This window comes from Genypterus blacodes, unplaced genomic scaffold (assembly GCF_046128005.1).
Source record: "Genypterus blacodes isolate CSIRO-AG114 ecotype Tasmania unplaced genomic scaffold, CSIRO-AGI_Gbla_v1 ptg000030l_1, whole genome shotgun sequence".
In the NCBI taxonomy this organism is placed as follows: Eukaryota; Metazoa; Chordata; class Actinopteri; order Ophidiiformes; family Ophidiidae; genus Genypterus; species Genypterus blacodes.
Window position 1 is genome coordinate 4115183 of NW_027466843.1, and position 18815 is coordinate 4133997.

Here is an 18815-nt window from a genome sequence, read left to right on the forward strand (position 1 = left end):
CAGTGTGAAATGGAAATAGTAATATTGTATGAGTTATAACATCATTAACCATTTAATATGCATATTAGACGTGTGCAAAATATTATTTTATTGAGGAACGAGCCTTCCACATCAAACTCTGCAGAGTCCTTGGATGAAAACAAATCATGCCTGAAAAATTGCATTAAACCAAATCCAAACAAACTGCTCCTCATACGCACCCGACATATGAATAAGAAGTGAAGGAAAAGTCACGCATTCAGAATTCCATTATAAACGAGGATGGGATAAAAAAACTATATGTGCCGCCTTTAAAAGATCAGCACCTTTTTATCGTCACTGTTCTTGTGTACAACAATCCAATCTGTGCTCTGCCTCTTTAAATAAAAGTATAAGTGCAGCATGAATCAAAAGTTTCTCATCATTAATGAGCAGAGTCATAAGTCTCAAAAAAAGGTCACCCAACTGTGATCTCTCACACACACACACACACACACACACACACACACACACACACACACACACACACACACACACACACACACACACACACACACACACACACACACACACACACACACACACACACACACACACACACACACACACACACACACACACACACACACACACACACACACACACACACGGTCCGATCCGTATTACTTTTGTGCCGGGTCTCACTGTAACCAAGCTTGGTGGTGTTGCTATAACAACAGTCCTATTGGCACCAACTTCGGAATACGGAAGAACCAAACGTTGCCCACCTCCCACTTCCTCTTTGTCCTCTTCCTCCTCTTCACCTTCTACTCTGGAGAGATGCACACACTTCTGTTTTCATTTTCTCTCTGAAATCAACAAACAAACAGAACAACAGTGAGCTCTGGCAGGAATGAGGAGTAAAGCAGCACGATTGCATCATAGAGGGTAAATAAGAAGGCGTACCAGAGGGTGCTGCTGCTGCTGCTGCTCTGTGTCTGCTCTGTATGGGCTCAGGCTCAGGAAAAGGGTCTTCAGAACTGATCCTACAAAATACAACAAAAAGAGGGCATGGACACAGTTTCCTTCATTCTGATCCCGGTGTTCCTAAAGCAGTGTGAGGGAGGTTCTTACCTTTACCAGGGGGGACGGCTGCAGAACTTGAATTCTCTTCCTTCTCCGTGTCAGGTTGATCAGGAGACGCTGGTGCCTGAGAAATGGGTTTGAAGCGAGCGCGGGCGAGGCCTGAATCTCTTTGCGTGGAGGCGGATGAGCTCGACCCGACTGATACTCCGGGGCGGCAGGAGGTCCTTTCAGACGCTGGTGTAGATAGTTCACGCGGGAGAGGAGGAGGAGCAGGAGTCTCGCCCAGAGGAGCGGCAAAGAGGCCGAGGAATAACCTGGACGTCGTCTTAGTGGATTCAACCTCCGCAACATCTTTACTCGCACGGTCTGTAGGACGAGTAGGAGGGCTGGAAGTCTCTGCAGCAGAACCTGGGACGGACTGCGAGATGTTGGTAATGGGTCGAGCGAAAAGGTCGTGGAAGCGTCTTTTTACCGTCTCCCGGCGTCCATCTGAAGATTCCACGCAGTGAGCTGCATTACCACCGGAGTCCGCTGTTGCCTCTGCACCGCCGCGTGTCTGTGGGCCGGCTTCAGGGCCGGACAGGGGCTGCTGGATCACAGTTCGAACCGTAGACGCCGAAGAAGTGGAAGGACGATAAGCAAGCGCCGACCTTTGCGATGCGATGGGTGAAGGAGAGGAGACACGTGCCTTCGTCTGGGCGGGATTTGGTGGAGTGGATGTTTGACCAGGGGACCCTGAGAAAAGGGTGTGGAAGGCCCCCCGGGAGGGTTTGACCGGTTTACATGGATGAGCAGCATCATTCCTACATGTTCCCAAGCTAAACACTGCACCCCTGTGCTTTTGGGTCTCAGTCTTACTCTGAGAAGCTACTTTCCAGTCTGTGTTGGTGTTGTGGAGCTCTGTGACGGGGGGACGAAGCCCAGACGTTCCTCTCCCAGCTGCTCTCTGGGACTCTGGTGTATCCCTACTTTGTTCCTTATGAATTGGGGAGGTCAATGGAAGATCAGGGCCGCTCTTTGTGGAGGGGTTCAAAGTTGAGTTTGACAGACTGTTGAGCGAGTTTCCCCGGGACGTCTTCGGCTCCTTTGCGGTGTTTGACAAATGTGAGGTTTCGGCGTTTCGGTAGGCCGATCTTAAAGGATTGTAGGTGACCGGGGGGAAAGCGGTGTAGGGGGAATAGGAAACAGTTTGTGTGGTAGAAAGGGTTGGCGAGTAGCTAAGAGAAGAATCCCCCGCGTCTTTGTGAGACCTTAGCACAGCTTCAACCGAGTAAGGAACTGCAGTAGGATTGTCTGCGAGGTCCCGGGTGTCAGACAGAGTCGCAGGTTCTTCCGCTTTGGGGCGCGTGTAGAAACTGGGGAACGGTTTGGATATCTGAGGTTCAATCAACGCTTCCACTGAGTAACACAGTGGCTCCGGGCGGGGGAGGTCTGCTGTCGGGTCGCCGGGTGTGGCGGCATCTTCTGTAACATCAGCTTCTCCTTCAGTCTGAGCCGAGCCGTCCTCCTCAGCGTGCGGCCCTGTGCTGTTGTAAAGATTTGGCCTGGAGGAGGAGACAAACCCTCGTGTTATGACATCATCTTGGATAATATTACAACTCTCACACATGCAACAGAACCACGCTGGTCTGGGCTCACCTGATGGGCAGCGTCAGTGCGTCAGGAGTCGCCGGCTCGTCCGCGTTGGCCGGCGGCTCTGAGGCGTCTTGTGCGGCTTTGTTTGCGAGTCTGAGATCATGGTCACGCTTCAGTGCCTGCAAACAGTGACACACAAAAAAAAATGATTTAAGAGAACACACACACACACACACACACACACACACACACACACACACACACACACACACACACACACACACACACACACACACACACACACACACACACACACACACACACACACACACAACCACACACACACACACCTCATCTAGCAGCTGCTTGGTCAGTTCACTCAGCGGCTCGTGGGAGAACTTGCAGCCGGCGCCCTGGGTACATTTTCCCATTGCGTGGAAAAACTTACAGGGGAAGGAATGTTGGAGCGAGTGAAGGAAACAGAGCGATTAGCTGCGTAACAACACGACTGTACTTCCGTCTAACCAAAGGATATTGTGCATGTACGGGCAGATGGGCCCTTTGGAGCAGAACCCCTGGACGTAGAACTTGCAGATTTCTTTGATGAGGTCGTTGTAGCCCTGAATGTGCTCAAGCTGGCAGCTGTCAGCCTGCGGCCAAAACAAAAAGGGAACAGACTTTAAAAACCTCCGGGCTGAGGCTCGACTGGTCAAATTGGATGAAGTGAATGATGTACAGAGGGAGTACAGAGGGAGTCTCACCTTGATGCACTTCCCCCAGAGAAAGTGCCTACACAGCACACGTCCATCCACGACCAAAGCGTTCTGCTCCATGAACTCCTGCGTCATCGTCCTCTTGCGTTCCACCGGGACGTCCTACAGGAGAAGGTGAACAGAAACACGAGCAAAGTCAGTGTTTAAAGTAAATAAACAAATCATTCAGGGGACTCCCACCTGGTTGGAAGGTTTGGGGTCGTTGCTTACCGGCTTCTTCCTGCCTGCTTGTTTCCTGTCGCCTCTCGCACCGTTCCAAGAAGAAGGTTTAGTCTGACCCCGTCCCCTTCTGTTGGCCGGTTCTCGTCTATTCTTCTGCCAGTGGCGATTCTCCTCTTCCTCCGTCTTCTTTCTCTGCTGCCATTGCTTCTTCCCATTCGTTTTGTTGTTTTGGCCTCTGCGCCGCATGTTCTCCTGTTCAGCCTCTCTGCTCTGGCTACGCATCACATCGCCCCACTGGGTGAAACCAACACGGCCATCAACAGTCCGCTGTGCTGTGTGGTCATTTGTAAAGTTGGAGTAATCTTCATCATCGTGGAAGGATCTGTGAGCTCCATTGGTGCCGCTGGTCTGAGCTTGGCACAAACGACTCTATGAAACAGAAAACAGAATCAGAATTTTACATCTCTCTCTCGCTCGGTTTATTGACATAATACTATAATAAGACTATAGCGATATGTGATGATGTTAGTGTGGAGAAAAAGGCTCATCTGTCCGTTATGATACTTCTGTGGTGTACCTTCTTATAATAATCATTCCGTCCACTCGGGTTTGTCCTCTTTCTGCCACGACGTCCCCGGTCCGAAGTGCTGAGAAGCAAAACAAGAGAGATGTGACCGAGCAAATTAAAGCTGGTCCTCAAACGCACCATTCCGCATGGCTGCAAGATTACCTGCTGGGAGGAAACGCCGACACAGATTCACTCCTATCTTCACTGACAACACGCAGTGTGGTGAACAGGTTCGCAAACGCCATCTTATTTGGTTTGTTAAGTTATTCAGAGAGCAGAGGCAGAGGCTTTGGTTAAAAAAACAACTGAAAAATATGACTTTATATGAGCTAACGAGCTGACAAGCTAACCGCCGCCTCTGCAAATACGAGCTAATTAAACTACTGTCTCCTTTCAGTTTAAAGCCGCTGGTTTGAAGCTTTAAACAGCTTCCAGCTAACAGTCTCAACGTGTTGACCGCTAACTACAGACGCCGCTCCATCGTTTACCTACTTCCGTGTTTGTGAACTGACGTCACAACCTTTGACCAATCACCGCTGCGGAATGTACCAACCGTGACACCTAGCGACATCTAGTGGCCAACTAGTGTGACTGTCCCATACTGGCTGATGTCATTGGGGATTTCGTTGTTTATTGGTACGGTAACATTATGGAACTGTATAAGGGATATTTTCAACTAACACAACCTTATGATCTTGGTAATAACACACTGAATTTATTTATAACCTCGCTCACATATAATCCATATCAAAATAAAAAACCACAAATCCATAAAGCCAATGAAGGACATTAAAAATATATATAATTATAAAATCCAAATGTTGTCTGATGAGTTAGGCTCCACCTCCTTTGATCCCGAATAAACTTGAATTAATTGATGGTTATGTTATTATTATTTTGTTTCTGCAACTACAACATTTCTTCAACAAAGGTCTGGTCCACATCTTTCTCCCATATGTCCCTTAAAGGGTCATATAGTTTGAAGGGGTCAAAGTAGACAACGTTGCATACAGCACTGATATCTTGCCTCCTCGGGCTGCTGAGAAAAGCGATGGTTCTTCAGTTGGAGCAAGTTCATTTCTTTGTTGTTGTTGTTGTTGTTGTTCTTTTGGATGATCTTCAAGCTTTTTCCAGCAAGTCCAGTTGCTTAAGGTTGACTTTTCCTTGATTGAACACATCTTCTACCAAAGCTGGCAGATGGTAATTCTTCTCTGAAATCAGGACACAGGGGGTGATGATGCTCACTGTTTTCACAGCAAATCCTCTGTCTCAGTTTGCTGATAAATATCACTGTTTACACTGAAATTAACAAGATTAAAATGAAATTCAATCCACTTGTCTGAGTGAACAAACACACTAATCATCAATCAAGGATAATGATAAAAGCTTAAAAAGTGAAGATAGAATCTGGACTTTGTTCCTCCACATATGAGGCCATCCCACTGTCTGGCTCAAAGTCCAGGCCACTCAGATAGTTTCAGTATTCCCTGTGCACTCTCTCGTTCTCTTTAACTCTAATGGTAATTCTATTCTCCCTGAGAATCCGAGCTGCAGAATGAACCAGCGAGCCCAGCGTCTTGCTCCCCTCCTGCTCCTGCTGCTGAGCCTGCAGAGCCACCGTGCTCTCAGCGAGGAGGCCGAAGCCCCAGAAGCCCCAGAAGTCGCAGAAGCCCCAGCAGCCCCAGCAGCCCCGGCAGCCCCGGCAGCAGAGCCCAGCCAGGAGGATGACGAAGGAGACTGGGGCCTGGGCTCCCTCAGGGGAAGCTTTGAGGCGGTTGGCGGTTACTTTGACTCGGTGCTGGAGTTAATGGGTGGACGTGATGGAGTGTGCCAGTACCGCTGTCGACATGGTAAGTGAAAGGATGAGAGGCTAAGAGGCACCTCGTAGGTCAGATCAGTGTTAATATTCTATCCTATCAGTATATTACTATCAATTTAGATCCTATTAGTCAGAGAGTATAGAGTATATGATAAAATAACATTTTAAATACAGACTATAGCTGCTGGAGAGTTCATTTCTGTGGTCTTTGTGTAAGAGAAATATCAGCCTTCAAATGAAATTAAATGTGTGCTGTTGCCTGTGTCAGATATCGAGTGGTGATGAATAAAAGGTCAAATTCAGATTAAAATACAAGTTTAATATTGAGCGGGTCAGTCCAGGTTGCTATACTGGGTGACAGACAGAGGCAGGAAGTCAACAGTTCAACTTTAAGATGGCAGAAGATAGGCAGAAGATAGGAAGTCAAGTCAGAGGTGTGAAGCGTTAGCGAGGGATGAGTGTGCATTGCTGTTTTAGACAAACACACACACACACACACACACACAAAGAGACCGGATGAAGCTGAGACACAGAGAAAGATACAGAGAGACAATATTTTCAGCAATACAGTTCAGACCCTCTACTCGGGTTTGCTAAGAAGAGCTATATGTTATAAACTACAAATCCATCCGAGAGTCCAAGAAATTGATAATTTGCCTGGTTGACGTAAACAGATCATCTATAGGGAAATGTTAAAGAATGGATTGATAACATTAAAGATACTATTTAATAATACTTTCAATGAATGGTTAACTGAGGCTGATGCATTCTTCTGCTACTTATCATCTCGTTATCATATGGGAGACGCGCTACAAATGGACTGTGACCACGGCGATGGCAGAGGCTCCGCCCTGTGACTAAGGAGTGTGTCATATATCATGTGAATGCATACAAGCCTCCTTGGGTCGCCTAGGTTGATGTTTTAAAATCAATAATATAAGCCGGTAGAATCCTCAAAGCCCTCAAAGGTCACGGGTGCCATCTGATATCTTCCTCTCAGGCACAGCTCCTCTTCCTCGAGCCGACTACCAGATGCCAGAACCCGATGGCTGCAGTTCCTACTTTTTCGGCCTTCCTGTTCCAGAGGGGGTACGCTATTGTCCTATCCACTGGCACATTTTGATACATCTGTGGCAATTTATTACGTGAGCAAGTCAAAGTGTTTTGTAGATAACACAATCACACACTTTTGCCGTTGTTCCAGATGGAAATGGGTGTACCTGCCATGACCAAGTGCTGCAATCAGTTGGACATGTGTTACGACACGTGCGGTTCCAACAAATATCGCTGCGATTCCAAATTCCGCTGGTGCCTCCACAGCATCTGCTCCGACCTCAAGAAGAGCCTGGGCTTTGTGTCAAAAGTAGAAGGTCGGTAACATTTAAACTTCTATTTCCCCCGTCTCATTACAATCTGAAGTGTATCCTGATTAGATCCCTGTTTTGTCGCTTTCTCTCCACAGCATGTGAATCTGTAGCAGACACTTTGTTCAACACAGTGTGGACGCTGGGCTGCAGGCCTTACATGAACAGTCAGAGGGCGGCCTGCTACTGTGAAGGAGAGACCAGAGATGAACTTTAGATCAAAATACAAACCATTCCTCTCTCTTTTTCAGCAGCGAGAGCAGCATGTTCAATTGCGGTGCTTGGATTACAGTGTTTAGTAGTGTGGAACTACTAGAGTAATTTATTTGGATGTTTTGTTTAAAGTTTGAGATTTTGTTTGAGAAGTGAACCCCGGTCACATGAACTAGTTTCAGATTTGATGAGTGAAGATGTTTTTAACTTCCGTCTTCCGCTACGACAAATACAACCTTCCAGAAAACAACGATGCAGTATAGCATGTGAGAGGACTACAGCTCGTGCTCATGGTAACCTAATACATGTAAAACAAATATCAGTACACATTCAATTCATTGTTTCATTCATTTAATAATTCATGACTGAAAAATTATTAATAAAGATTCATCCACTTAATGAAATATGTGTGGTGCGTCGGTCCATTTGGCACACACACACACACACACACACACACACACACACACACACACACACACACACACACACACACACACACACACACACACACACACACACACACACCTGGAACACTTAGTATGTGTAAACAATGCCTGTCGATCAACACGACAACATCAGCACTCTCCAGACCTATAGGAAGACAAATACAACAAATAAACAACAAACAAATGAGCTCATTCCACATATTTAAAGTATGCAAAGATTCAAAGAGGACCTAGATAACGTGATGACTAGATGACCTGTTCGACACAATCCTTTAAATGTGTTATTTTGAATAGCAAGTGGTTTAATTTACTGATCTTCATTTGGAACTGCAGTAGAACAAAATGGCAGACTCAAGTGGAATGCAGCACCACCTACAGGCCAAATGACAAACTGCTTGGAGTTCACATGTCCACAGAGGATATTCACAAGTTATGACAGAGTAAACCTATGACAGCCTGCAAAACAAGTGAAGATAAAAATGCTAAACAATACCTAAGAAATAAATAAAATCAACAATATAAAGACGATTCCTCTAACTTTGCTAACTAAAGCCCAACCTCAGACCTGTGACGTACCTGAGAGCCGTTCACTGCAGGGAGTTCACAGCTGGCCTTTTGCCTTTTTGTCTCATCTTCTGATTAAACGCTTTGAGCTAGAACAAATGGTTACACAGGGAAAATAAGAGTAAGGAAACAAATAATAAATCAAGCTTGAATTGACTGATTTACAGAGAAAGAAACAACTTTAAGGCATCGTTACAACTCAACCACCGACCTTCTTATTTAGGTTTGCCTTTATTTCTTCCTCTGTGGGTTGTGACCTAACCTCTCCCTGCTGCCTTGTTGTTGAGCTCTCCTCGGCAGCAGGCATTGGTGAGGCAGCAGGCATTGGTGAATCATCTCGGAACGCAAGAAAACCCGGAGAAATAACATCTGCATCATCTCGTAAATCTACATTATAAGAGGTCTCAACCTCTTGGTGAACTGTGGTGTCTCCTGCCTCCTTGTTGTTCTCTATCTGAGCTTGTTCTCTCCGGCGCCGGCGTCTCCTTGCCGAGGGCCTCTTCTTCTTCTTGCTGCTTTTAGTGAGTTGCAACACCGGGTGCTGCCTCCACGCTGGTTTAGCGTGGACGTCCAGCAGACACCGAGGGCGAGAGGGTATTCCAGTTTGGCCCTCGCTCTTATAGAGGTCCGCATGCTCCATTAGGTCGACGTCTTCAAAGGAGTTGTGTTGAGGGTAGAATCCGCCAGGTGCTGCTACAGCTGGATAAGAGGAATGGTGCTGGTAAGGAAAGCCATTGGGATTATGGGAGGACAAAATGGTCGCCTGAGTAAAATTCCAGTCTGAGTTTGTGGCATCATTGTAATGGCCTCTGTAGTAGGGAGGATACTGAGCGTACGGGTCCAAACTATGTAGTGGCATCGCACCCGAGGCGTCAAAGTTTTCTGGATATGGTGGGTGATGTGAAGGGATTTCTATAGGATTCGTCGGACATTTGATCCAGATGTTCTGAGTGGATTCACTGTCCTGGTTTCCATCTTGAGGCGTCATCATCGCGTCCCTGCTTTTGCATGAGCGGCTGCTTTCAGAGGCTGGCGTTGGGTCGGGGCTGTCACCGCTGGAGGAGCGCAGAGGAGATGGAGAGCTGCGACTGGAGTTGCTGGAGCAGGAGGAACTTTCTCTGCTGACGTTCCTGTGCTCTCGCTCTGCTTTGTGATCAGCCTTCTGTTTGCCATCTGGATTCTTCCCGTACAGCCTTTCCTGAGTTCGATCTGCTAGTTTACTCATCTCCTCCGCCTCCAGGCTGAAGCCCAGAGTCCTCAGAACATTCTGAAGTTGCTCGTGCTGCTCCTCCACTTTCGGTTTCTTCACCTCCGTGGCTGGGGGAGACTCTGATCCACCATGAGACTCAAAACACCCATCTCCTCCATCTTTCTCCTCCTCAAGCGCCGACTGTCTTTCACTATAGGAACCCTCCCGACCGGACGGTTCAGTCCTCTCTCCGCTTTTAGAGCGACTACGGCTCTGCTGCCTCACCTCGATGAGTGACGGCCGGCTCTCGCTCCTGTCGGGCAGATCTGACTCCTGATCCACTGCAGGAGGAGGCCAACTGTTAAAGGGCAGGTTACCCAAAGGAACGTCCTCTCCGTCACTAGTAACGATCCTGTTGAGCACGCTGATGTCCACTCCTTTGTTCAGCACCCTGAGGAAGCGCAGGAAGCCCTTGTTTACGTTGTTGTCCTCCTGAGTAGCTGGAGCGGAGCTTTGGCTGGGAGGAGGGGGCAGGATGTCACACACCTGACAAACAGGAAGAAGAAATAACAGAAGAATATTAAAGCTTAGACATTAAATGAAGCAGATGAGTGAAGAGTTAAGTTAAGACAATGAATAGATCTGTCATTATCTTTGCATTACCCTCTATTAAATATGAAGAGTCAGCATGTTGCTCATCTTAAGTAGCTTTACTGCAGACTGTTTAACATACACACCTCCCTGTCCCTGTCTCTGTCTCTGTCCTTGTCTCTGTCCGACGGCAACAGCTGCATGCTTCTACGTCTCCTCTTCATCAACGCCGCCACTCGAGCCTTTAGCGGATGCTCTTCCTGCAGCTGACCATTGCTGCTGCGGCTCCACGGTGTCATTGTGTCTTTGTGGGACTGGAGGAGAACGCATGTAGGATCTGATGAGGACAAACGGACCTGAAAGCGGGAAGAGAAGAAGAGCTGCTGCAAGGGACGAAGCATACGAAACAGATGCGTACAGTCCAAACTAAGCCAATGTACACTCAGATCAGATCTACAAGCTTCCACTCACCTGGGGACGTCTTTGCTCCAAAATAAGACGGACTCTTTCTTTTAATGTTTCAGCTTTGGGGCCGGGCCTCTGCGCCGATCGCTCCTTAGTCCCTCCGTTAAACACACAACCAGCCGTCTTCTTCACAGACGGTTCCACTTGTATGTGAGCCAGAGCAGCTTTCTTCCGCATAATCTTCTCCTCGATCTTTCTCAGCTCCAACATTTTCCTCACCAGCTCTGGATCCTCCACACTCGCATCCAGCAGTTCTCCATCGGGGTCTTCCTCCCCGCCTGAGGGAGAGTCTCTACTGTAGCTCATACTGGACGGAGGGCCGTGTTGTCTCCATACCAAATTAGATCCGTTACAGGTATGTGGGTCATCGGGAGCGTGTCTTGAGTGATCCCTGTCACCGTCGTCGTCTCTTTTAGTTCTTGAGCCAATGTCTTTACTGTAACCGTGACGACTGGACTGAGGACTACGCCCCTTTGATCCCACATTTGATCTTTTACTGGTAAGTGCTTCATTAAGGTGGTCTCTTGCCGTGTCTCTGCGCGTGTCCTCGTCTCTCTCAGTTCTTGAGTACGTCAGGAGTAAGTCTTTGCTGATTCTGGGTGGAGGCTCATGTTGCTTCAATCCCATGTTCAATACATCACTGGAATGCGGTTCATCAAGGTTGTCTCTGGACTTATCTCTGCAAGTGTCCTCGTCTCTTTCTGTTCTTGAGCAATTTGAATTATATCTTAGGTACATCAACTGATCTTGAAGAACGGATTTCCAGTTTAGTGGATTCATTCTGGCTCCAGATCTCTGATGAAGAAGATGACAGAAGAAAGAACAAGGATGAGCTAACTTCAATTCACATTTGAGGGGAGACTTAAAACTTAAAATCTCCAAACCTTCTGACCTGAAAACAGAGATGTGGCAAACATAAAACAGCATTGCAATAACAAAATAACAACGAAAGAAAAGAAAACTGCTCCCCACGTATGCCATAGGTTAAAACAAACTTTAATGAACACAGATATGAAGTAGAATAAGGTCAAGAAATGGAGAAACTGTACTGAAAAACACGATTTACGACATCTGACACGAACAAACATACAAATAAAAATCTAAAATTAAACGTCTCTTCGTGAAGAAATGTAGCTGCACACATTAGCGGTTTACCTTCCACAGCTGACTAAGTGGCTGTTTCTTCGTTCGAATATCACCAGAAAGTGTGTTTGAAAGAATGCTCACCTTCAGCGAAAAGATGAAGTGCTCGGTCGTGATGAGTTTAAACACCAGACAGTGACAGTGAGGAGAAGCTAATGTAGCTAAATATGACAGAACTGGGCCAAGAATGTTGTGATTGCTTCTTCGGTGGTGGTGGGTGGTAAAGTTTGAGCGTTTGGCGCCACCGCCTGGTCGGAAGGAGAACACATAAACACAGAAATTGCTTCATTTTTTATTAACTTGTGCTGGTCATTTTATCGCCTTTATTGGATATTAAAATAGCGTTTACTCAGCGCCTTCTCGGGTCATCTGACACGAGGGCTCCTAGCCGTGTCTCTGTGGCTGTAATATGTTGTTAATTTGTACCCATTGCTCAATCGTGTCATTTAAATATTAAGGTGAAAATGCCTCAGTGATCCGTGATGCGTGATCTGAAGGAGCTTTTGTTGTTTGTTGTTGTATGCAAGTAGATTTTGCCGGGAGGGATGCTCACAAATTCTTTGTTGTGTAAGTCTGATCAGTTGCAACAGGAAGGTTACTGCTGCCAAGATCCTGCATGCATAACAGATCAAATTCAATCAAATCAAACATCCAGATAACTGCAGCAACGAGTTTGTGAACAGCGCTTCAGCATAAATTCAATCTGTTCGCCATAGCCAACAAAAGAAAGTGAAATTAATGGCAGTCAGTGTAAAACATAGTATTTATTGTTACACAATTCAAATATTTACATATAATGTCTGCATGTGTACACTATGAGAAATGCCAGGGGTCTGCAGAGGAGATGGTGTGTCTTAATCACTGTACGGTGGCCTGTGGGGTTAAAGGTCGTGATGTGGATAGAGGCCTGCATTCCAACAAGATGTTTGTGGACAAAAACTGTTACAATAAACAAAGATTTCTGCATTACACCAAATTATGACAGAGAACTGCCTGACAGAATGTCTAACACAACCGATGATGTCGTATGGTATGTCATTGTGCTATAGGTGCAAAAGCATACTAATGACAAGAAGCTTATGGCATTGAAAGTGTCCCATTGATTGATTTGTTTGTAAGTACTTCAGATCGTTGCTGTTCTACCAGGCAGGTAGCAAAACCCATAACACTGTCCAAACACCTGAACTCTGATTGGTCCAACTGCGTCTACTCTATGAGTTATGAAGGAGGGGTTCACCCTTTCACCCTATGAGCACCTCTTCATCCAGTTTGTTGGGTGTCGATGACCTGCAAACAGCGGGGCCTCGACTGCGTCTTTGCCTTTTGCTTATTTGCATCCTGCATGTTCAAAAGCGGAGGCGGGTAATTAGGAACCGGTTGGGGAAATGCATGCGTAACTTGGGCAATTAGTGCCGGATGGATGTTCAACTGTGGTGCTGCGTGGGGGAAGGGAAAGAAGGGAGTGGGCAGAAGAGGCCTGTGTCCAACTGGGGCCCAGACTGGAGGCAGAGGCGGATACAATGAATATGGTGAGTAGTGTACTGGAGGATAGGTGGGCATCAGGGGCGCGGGAGGCTGTGTGGATGTAGAGTAGGTAGGGAAAGTAGGAATAAGAGAACATACAGAAGATGAAACACTGCTTTCCTGGGAGTTATTATCACTTCTGCCAGTGTCCTGTAACACACTGCTGCTCATGTGAGGAGCGTAGTCATTGTCACTGGCCTCTGTTGCCTTTGTTACGTCCCGCTCACCCTTATAAGAGTCGTTTTTCGGCGAACTGCCCCGAGTTAAAGGGCTGTAATTTGATCTGCTTGATGAGGATGATGACGTTGATGATCTACTGCGGCGTTGAGGGGAAAACGCAGGCCGGGTGTTCTCTCTGTGGTCTTTATGACGCCGGCTTCTATCGCCATCTTTCTTCCCGTATAAGCGTTCTTGAATTCGACTGGACATTTGCCCCAGCTCCTCAAATCCCAAATCCATGCCGATGGCGTGAAGCACATCCTGCATCTGCCTGTGCTTGTGCTCCTCTTCAGGGGTCATCGTCCTCTTCTCTACCTCCGTTGGGGACCTGGACCTACTGTTGGAGCTGAAGTGACTTCCTCCCGCCTCACTCCTTTGATGAGACTTCTCATGGGATGGAGAACGTCTCTTGGGGCTGAAAGATCTGTGACTCGGTTGTGGAGCGGCGTCTCCCCGGGAACCTTTGCTCTGACTCCAGGTGCCGCTGTTTTCGGGAGTTCTCCGCTTCCTCGGCCAACTCGGAGCACCTGGCTGATCTGTAGCGCTGGAGTGAGAAGCTGGAGATGGTGGTTGATGATCTTCCCCTGAGGATGAGGGTTTTGCAAACTTTTTGAGCGCGGAAATATCCACGCCTTTGTTGAGCACGTCGAGGAAACGCTGGAAGCCCTTGGTTTTCTGGTCAGGAACAACAGGAGCTGGGTTGCCGACATCACGTTCATAAACCTGAGAGGAACCACAGAGAAGCATCCAGTTTAAAACAAAGAGAACAGAATTATAACAAAAAGATAAAAGACAGACAGACAGAGAACTCCAGAAGGAAGCTTAAAGTTCTCAGTCACGCGCAAGTGCTGATCATTGCAGTGAGGAAAGGTTTTGCTTACTTAGTATAACATAAGACAAGCCTCAGCCGGGCCATCTCCGTTTACAAGCCCCACCCCCCCATTCCTTCCATTCACCTCAGTAAAGTCTGTCAGTGTGAGTAACCTAAGCAAACGGGTTTACTTTGAACCCAGAGCAGCAACTGCGTGTGCAGGGACGTAAAACTGAAGAGCCTGGGCCAGATACAGGAAGAGTACAGATCTGAATCCTCAAAGACAAATAAATAAATAACTAATCAACTTTGGAAGGTCAATCACAGGGCATTTTGAGGAGGAAATTAACGGCATTGAACCGACAACCTGTGAAGCCAACTCACCTCCCCGCGTGAGCCGTTCAAGGGAAACCTGGTCCTGGGTTGATGATCCTCTCGATCTGTAGGGCTGTAATGTTTCTCTCGGGCTTTGGCAGAAGTCTGAAACAACATTTTAGTTTTCTTAACAACAATAACATAGAAGACCTAGAGGCACCGTCCTTTGATTGCACCTTACCTTCATGGGGAACTCTTGCGGCCGCGTTCTCTCTGCTGAATGGTCGTGGCTCCTCTCTTGACCGTCTCTGTCTTTGTAAGACGGTCGTCTGTAGGAGAAGTCCTCCGGCTCGTGCCTGTAGGTGAAGTCTTCATGCTGTTGCCTGGGTCTTGGTTCTTGTGGCGTCTTCCTGTATTTGAAATCCTCCTCTGGTGGCGTCGCACGTTTGAAATCCTTGCTTGCGTGCGTACGCTGGGAATCGTCCGGCGAGTACTTGTACATCTTATCCTCCGACTCGTACCTGTACCTGAAGTCGGCTTCGTCGTCTACTGTATACCGCCGCCTCCTTTTCTCGGAGACGCTCCATTCAGGTGAAGACGGCCGTCTCCTCACAGGGCTCTTCCTGCTCCTTTCTCTGTTCAGCTGCTCTTTATAATACGGCCTCTGAGGCGAATCACTGTACTCCTTACTTCCGCTAGTCCTCTCTGCGCTTGTGTGTGCCTCCCCTCCGTATTTGTGATAGGAACCCCGCTGTGCGTCGCTGTGAGCTCCAGGTCTTTCCTTCCACCTGGTGTTGCCGTCATCCCTTGGATTTCGGTCTCCGTACTGCCACCTGCGGTCGTACTCAAACTTGTTTGAGTACATGATTCTCCCAAGGCGACACCGGCAGCTAAGAGAATGCAGCAAAAGAACAATTCATTCATTCAGAATTTGGTGTACAGCTTGACTGACAACTGAGTCAAAACATCAGACCATCAGACCAACTACTATCTGCATGAAAACCCATGAAAACTAAATCTGGATTGTAATTATTACTAAAACAAGGCTGATATTCTAAAATTCCTCCTGAGATAATTATATTGCAGATCAAATGGCTCAATTGTTTGGATTCACTCAGAAAATGTCACGTTTTCCAGCTTTAAAAACAAATCCGCACGCCGAACTAAAGCCTTTGGCATTCTGACTGTCACTTCGCCGAGTCGATCTACAGAACATTCTCCCCGTGTGATTGGCTTGATGGGCACTTCCCTTCGTACCGTACGGTCAAGTTGCTCCCACAGAAGCTCGATAAGGCTGAGATCCGGTGACAGCGCTGGCCGGTCCATTAGAGACAGAACACCAGCTGACTGCGTCTTCCCTAAATAGGTCTTGCATAATTTGGAGCAGTGCTTTGGGTCATTGTGTCTAACTTAACTTGAACACCTTCATACCTATGTCTTCCTCTCTCTCTCTCTCTCCATCTCTACCTGCTCCCAGGCACCTATGTCCTGCTGAACTCAGCTTCTTGTCGCTTATTCTGCGTCCAATCTCAAGTGTTGCTGTTTTCTAATCTTTCATATCTTTCATTTCTAATCTGTCCTTTTTTTTCTCATTCATCATAGTACCTAACTTATTGCACTTCTACTCTAGTTCTAGTTATGCTCTTAGCTGTTGGTTTAGGAAGGAAATGCGCTTACGATTTCTTGTGACCTGAAGTTCTTTTATCTACCTTTGTTGAACACACTTATTGTAAGTCGCTTTGGATAAAAGCGTCTGCTAAATGACCGTAATGTCATGTAATGTAAAGTGTTCTTTTACCCAATTTAATCTTTTCCTTTTATTGGGACACTCTCAGGCCTTTTCCATTGAAAGTCTGCCTAGAAACGCCAGCAACCAGTCTCCTCTTTACTGTTGAAGATGAGGAGGAAGACCTGTAAGGCATCCGTTTCTCAAACTAGAGAGTTCATCCTCCTGCACAGTTGAGCACCGGAGCCTCCAACTTCTCTTTCTATCCTGGTCAGATCTACTTTGAGCTATTCTGTCATCTATATAAGATCTTCAGTTTTTTGCCAATTTCTCAGATGAAATCGCCTCCATTTCTCAAAACAACAATAGACTTTCTGGCCATTTTGAGACCATAAACAATCCCACAAATGCCGATTGCTCCAGATCCCAGAGACGCCCAAAGAAGGTCCTTTTAACTCCTTCCTTCAGCAACATGACAGCAGTGTGTTTTCACCTGTGCCACAATGACAGCACAAGGATTTTCTAGGGATCAATAAGCCTTTAAACTATAGCTACTATAAGACTGTAACAGTCAGTTGCACCATTAACAATGTCTAGAATGTGTTTCTGATCTATCTAATGGTATTCCTACTGAAAAGAAAATATTTGAATGCATGCCCAAGGACATGTCTCAGTGGTTCCTAACGTTTGAATAGCAGTATACCATCTGAATGACATAACACGGTGATTCATCAGGTGACTGTCAGGTGCAAATCAGTCAGGAATAGAACACAGCGGCAATAATTAAGGAATAACACGTTATCTTTACACAGGCGGACCTGGATAAAAACGCACGTCCATGCACACTGAGGTTTTTGAGGGGGGGCCGATAATCGAGACAACGAGAAGCATAAAGGCCCTAAACAAAGTGTGTACTTTGACGAATGCAAACAAAATGCTTCCCCCAGACACACGTGGAAGACGACGAGGCTTTGCAACACAGCTGGGTCTAATTTCACTGACGAGCTTCAAATACAGACATCCTCGGCAGAGATTCGGGTTTCCATGGCACCCTGGCTCTGCTGAACGAGTTAGCACGAGAGTCTCTGTGGAGAAACCCGAGTTCATATCCAAAGTTAGTGAAGATGTCATCGCCTCTGGAGCTCCCTATCGGTAGCTTTTAGCCTAATGTTTTGCTAAACGCAGCGACAATAAATATCGGGAAGATAAAACACCCGGTGAATGTGTTATACTACATAAGAGAGAGCGCCGTTTCCAGGAAGAGAGAACATATGTTGGATAACGCCTTCGGCCGGGTTTATGTGATGAATAGGCGCAAGCTGCTCCGTTAGCGGTGTTTCAGAGGGAGCTATGTGGCTACGTTGCCTCCTGTCCTCCACTTCTCCGCCTTCCTTTACTTCACAAGAGGAAAACATGGACAAAATGTTCTGCATTGTTGTGGGGTTTCACAAGACTCACCGCAGTGACAGAGTGTACAAACAGTTCAGCCGGTTTATAACCTACATGGGAAACTGATGTCCAGTTAGCTTAGCGGTCAGCCTCAACGAGAAACATCCAACTGAGGATTTCTCTTCTTCTTCTATCGATTTAATAAAGCTGTTTAGGCGAATTACCGCCACCCACTGGTCCGTGGATAGAGGTACACTAACGAACTAAAATAAACACAATAAATCATCCACTCAGTCAACTAATAAACAAAGAAAAGCAGTCCATAAATCATCCTCTTTCTTATCTGAAGAAGAGATAACATCTATGCCATTTTTTATTTAGTACGGGTTATTAAATGAATGATGTCCTGTTGCACAAATTAATTTTATATCTTACAACTGTAATTGGAGAGCGTGTTTAGAAGTGTGTGTATGTATGTCAGTACAATGAGCAGCATTCCTCCAAACATTGTTCAGGGGTCCAGCATTCGCAAAGGGTTCTTTTAATTTAATTCAAACAAAATTAGCAGTTTTATTATGTCTTTGTATTTTTTTTCTTATTGATTTGTAAGAGTGATAAATTGTGTAGGGACATTTCAGATATTTGTCAAACAAAAATAAAACAAATGAGTGATCCTGGTATTGTATACTGGGAACATTGGAAATAAACTGTAAACTAAAATGCTGTTTCAAAGTTAGGGATTAATAAACTTGCTTTATATCTTTTCAATTTATATACTTCCAATAAGTTAGATTAAAGGTCTCTTAGATCTCTTTTGTCAACACATACTTTGTAACACTTACTTTTCATGTTCCGTTCCTCCATATTAAAGGGAAACTTTTTATAACCTATTACAACTTGTTTAAGAAAAGGCAG

The 18815-nt window shown here is 46.2% G+C and overlaps 4 protein-coding genes across 4 annotated transcripts; 1 reads left to right on the forward strand and 3 right to left on the reverse strand.

Annotated features, from left to right (window-relative positions):
- Positions 1–269: 269 nt before the first annotated feature.
- On the reverse strand, positions 270–4619 carry LOC142994848 (uncharacterized). The gene is made up of 10 exons (XM_076145722.1): positions 4285–4619; positions 4132–4201; positions 3603–3983; positions 3381–3494; positions 3153–3269; positions 2970–3077; positions 2683–2798; positions 1093–2588; positions 925–1004; positions 270–827 (listed from the first exon to the last, which is right to left on the reverse strand). Exons 1-10 carry the CDS (start codon positions 4365–4367, stop codon positions 786–788), a joined length of 2607 nt encoding a protein of 868 aa, XP_076001837.1. The 5' UTR covers positions 4368–4619; the 3' UTR covers positions 270–785.
- A 959-nt stretch (positions 4620–5578) lies between these two features.
- On the forward strand, positions 5579–7922 carry LOC142994777 (group XIIB secretory phospholipase A2-like protein). The gene is made up of 4 exons (XM_076145624.1): positions 5579–5972; positions 6942–7030; positions 7146–7311; positions 7404–7922. The coding sequence occupies exons 1-4, from the start codon at positions 5678–5680 to the stop codon at positions 7520–7522; spliced, it is 669 nt and encodes a 222-aa protein (XP_076001739.1). The 5' UTR covers positions 5579–5677; the 3' UTR covers positions 7523–7922.
- Positions 7564–12117, reverse strand: LOC142994776 (uncharacterized). The gene is made up of 6 exons (XM_076145622.1): positions 12001–12117; positions 10780–11568; positions 10455–10664; positions 8740–10263; positions 8541–8617; positions 7564–8109 (listed from the first exon to the last, which is right to left on the reverse strand). The coding sequence occupies exons 2-5, from the start codon at positions 11551–11553 to the stop codon at positions 8552–8554; spliced, it is 2574 nt and encodes an 857-aa protein (XP_076001737.1). The 5' UTR covers positions 11554–11568; positions 12001–12117; the 3' UTR covers positions 7564–8109; positions 8541–8551.
- A 428-nt stretch (positions 12118–12545) lies between these two features.
- LOC142994924 (uncharacterized) lies at positions 12546–18074 on the reverse strand. The gene is made up of 4 exons (XM_076145817.1): positions 18015–18074; positions 15027–15675; positions 14855–14950; positions 12546–14382 (listed from the first exon to the last, which is right to left on the reverse strand). Exons 2-4 carry the CDS (start codon positions 15648–15650, stop codon positions 13177–13179), a joined length of 1926 nt encoding a protein of 641 aa, XP_076001932.1. The 5' UTR covers positions 15651–15675; positions 18015–18074; the 3' UTR covers positions 12546–13176.
- Between the last annotated feature and the right edge of the window lie 741 nt (positions 18075–18815).

Coding starts and splice junctions, on each gene's coding strand:
- LOC142994848 (XM_076145722.1), bottom strand. CDS start 4,367: ATGGCGTTTGCGAACCTGTTCACCACACTGCGTGTTGTCAGTGAAGAT. Junction 3,270..3,380: donor TCTGGGGGAAGTGCATCAAG/GTGAGACTCCCT, acceptor TTTTGGCCGCAG/GCTGACAGCTGCCAGCTTGA. Junction 2,589..2,682: donor GCACTGACGCTGCCCATCAG/GTGAGCCCAGAC, acceptor CTCCTCCTCCAG/GCCAAATCTTTACAACAGCA.
- LOC142994777 (XM_076145624.1), top strand. CDS start 5,678: ATGAACCAGCGAGCCCAGCGTCTTGCTCCCCTCCTGCTCCTGCTGCTG. Junction 5,973..6,941: donor CCAGTACCGCTGTCGACATG/GTAAGTGAAAGG, acceptor TCTTCCTCTCAG/GCACAGCTCCTCTTCCTCGA. Junction 7,312..7,403: donor CTTTGTGTCAAAAGTAGAAG/GTCGGTAACATT, acceptor TTCTCTCCACAG/CATGTGAATCTGTAGCAGAC.
- LOC142994924 (XM_076145817.1), bottom strand. CDS start 15,650: ATGTACTCAAACAAGTTTGAGTACGACCGCAGGTGGCAGTACGGAGAC. Junction 14,951..15,026: donor CGCAAGAGTTCCCCATGAAG/GTAAGGTGCAAT, acceptor ATGTTGTTTCAG/ACTTCTGCCAAAGCCCGAGA. Junction 14,383..14,854: donor TGAACGGCTCACGCGGGGAG/GTGAGTTGGCTT, acceptor GGTTCCTCTCAG/GTTTATGAACGTGATGTCGG.
- LOC142994776 (XM_076145622.1), bottom strand. CDS start 11,553: ATGAATCCACTAAACTGGAAATCCGTTCTTCAAGATCAGTTGATGTAC. Junction 10,665..10,779: donor TGGAGCAAAGACGTCCCCAG/GTGAGTGGAAGC, acceptor TCCCGCTTTCAG/GTCCGTTTGTCCTCATCAGA. Junction 10,264..10,454: donor ACAGAGACAGGGACAGGGAG/GTGTGTATGTTA, acceptor CCTGTTTGTCAG/GTGTGTGACATCCTGCCCCC.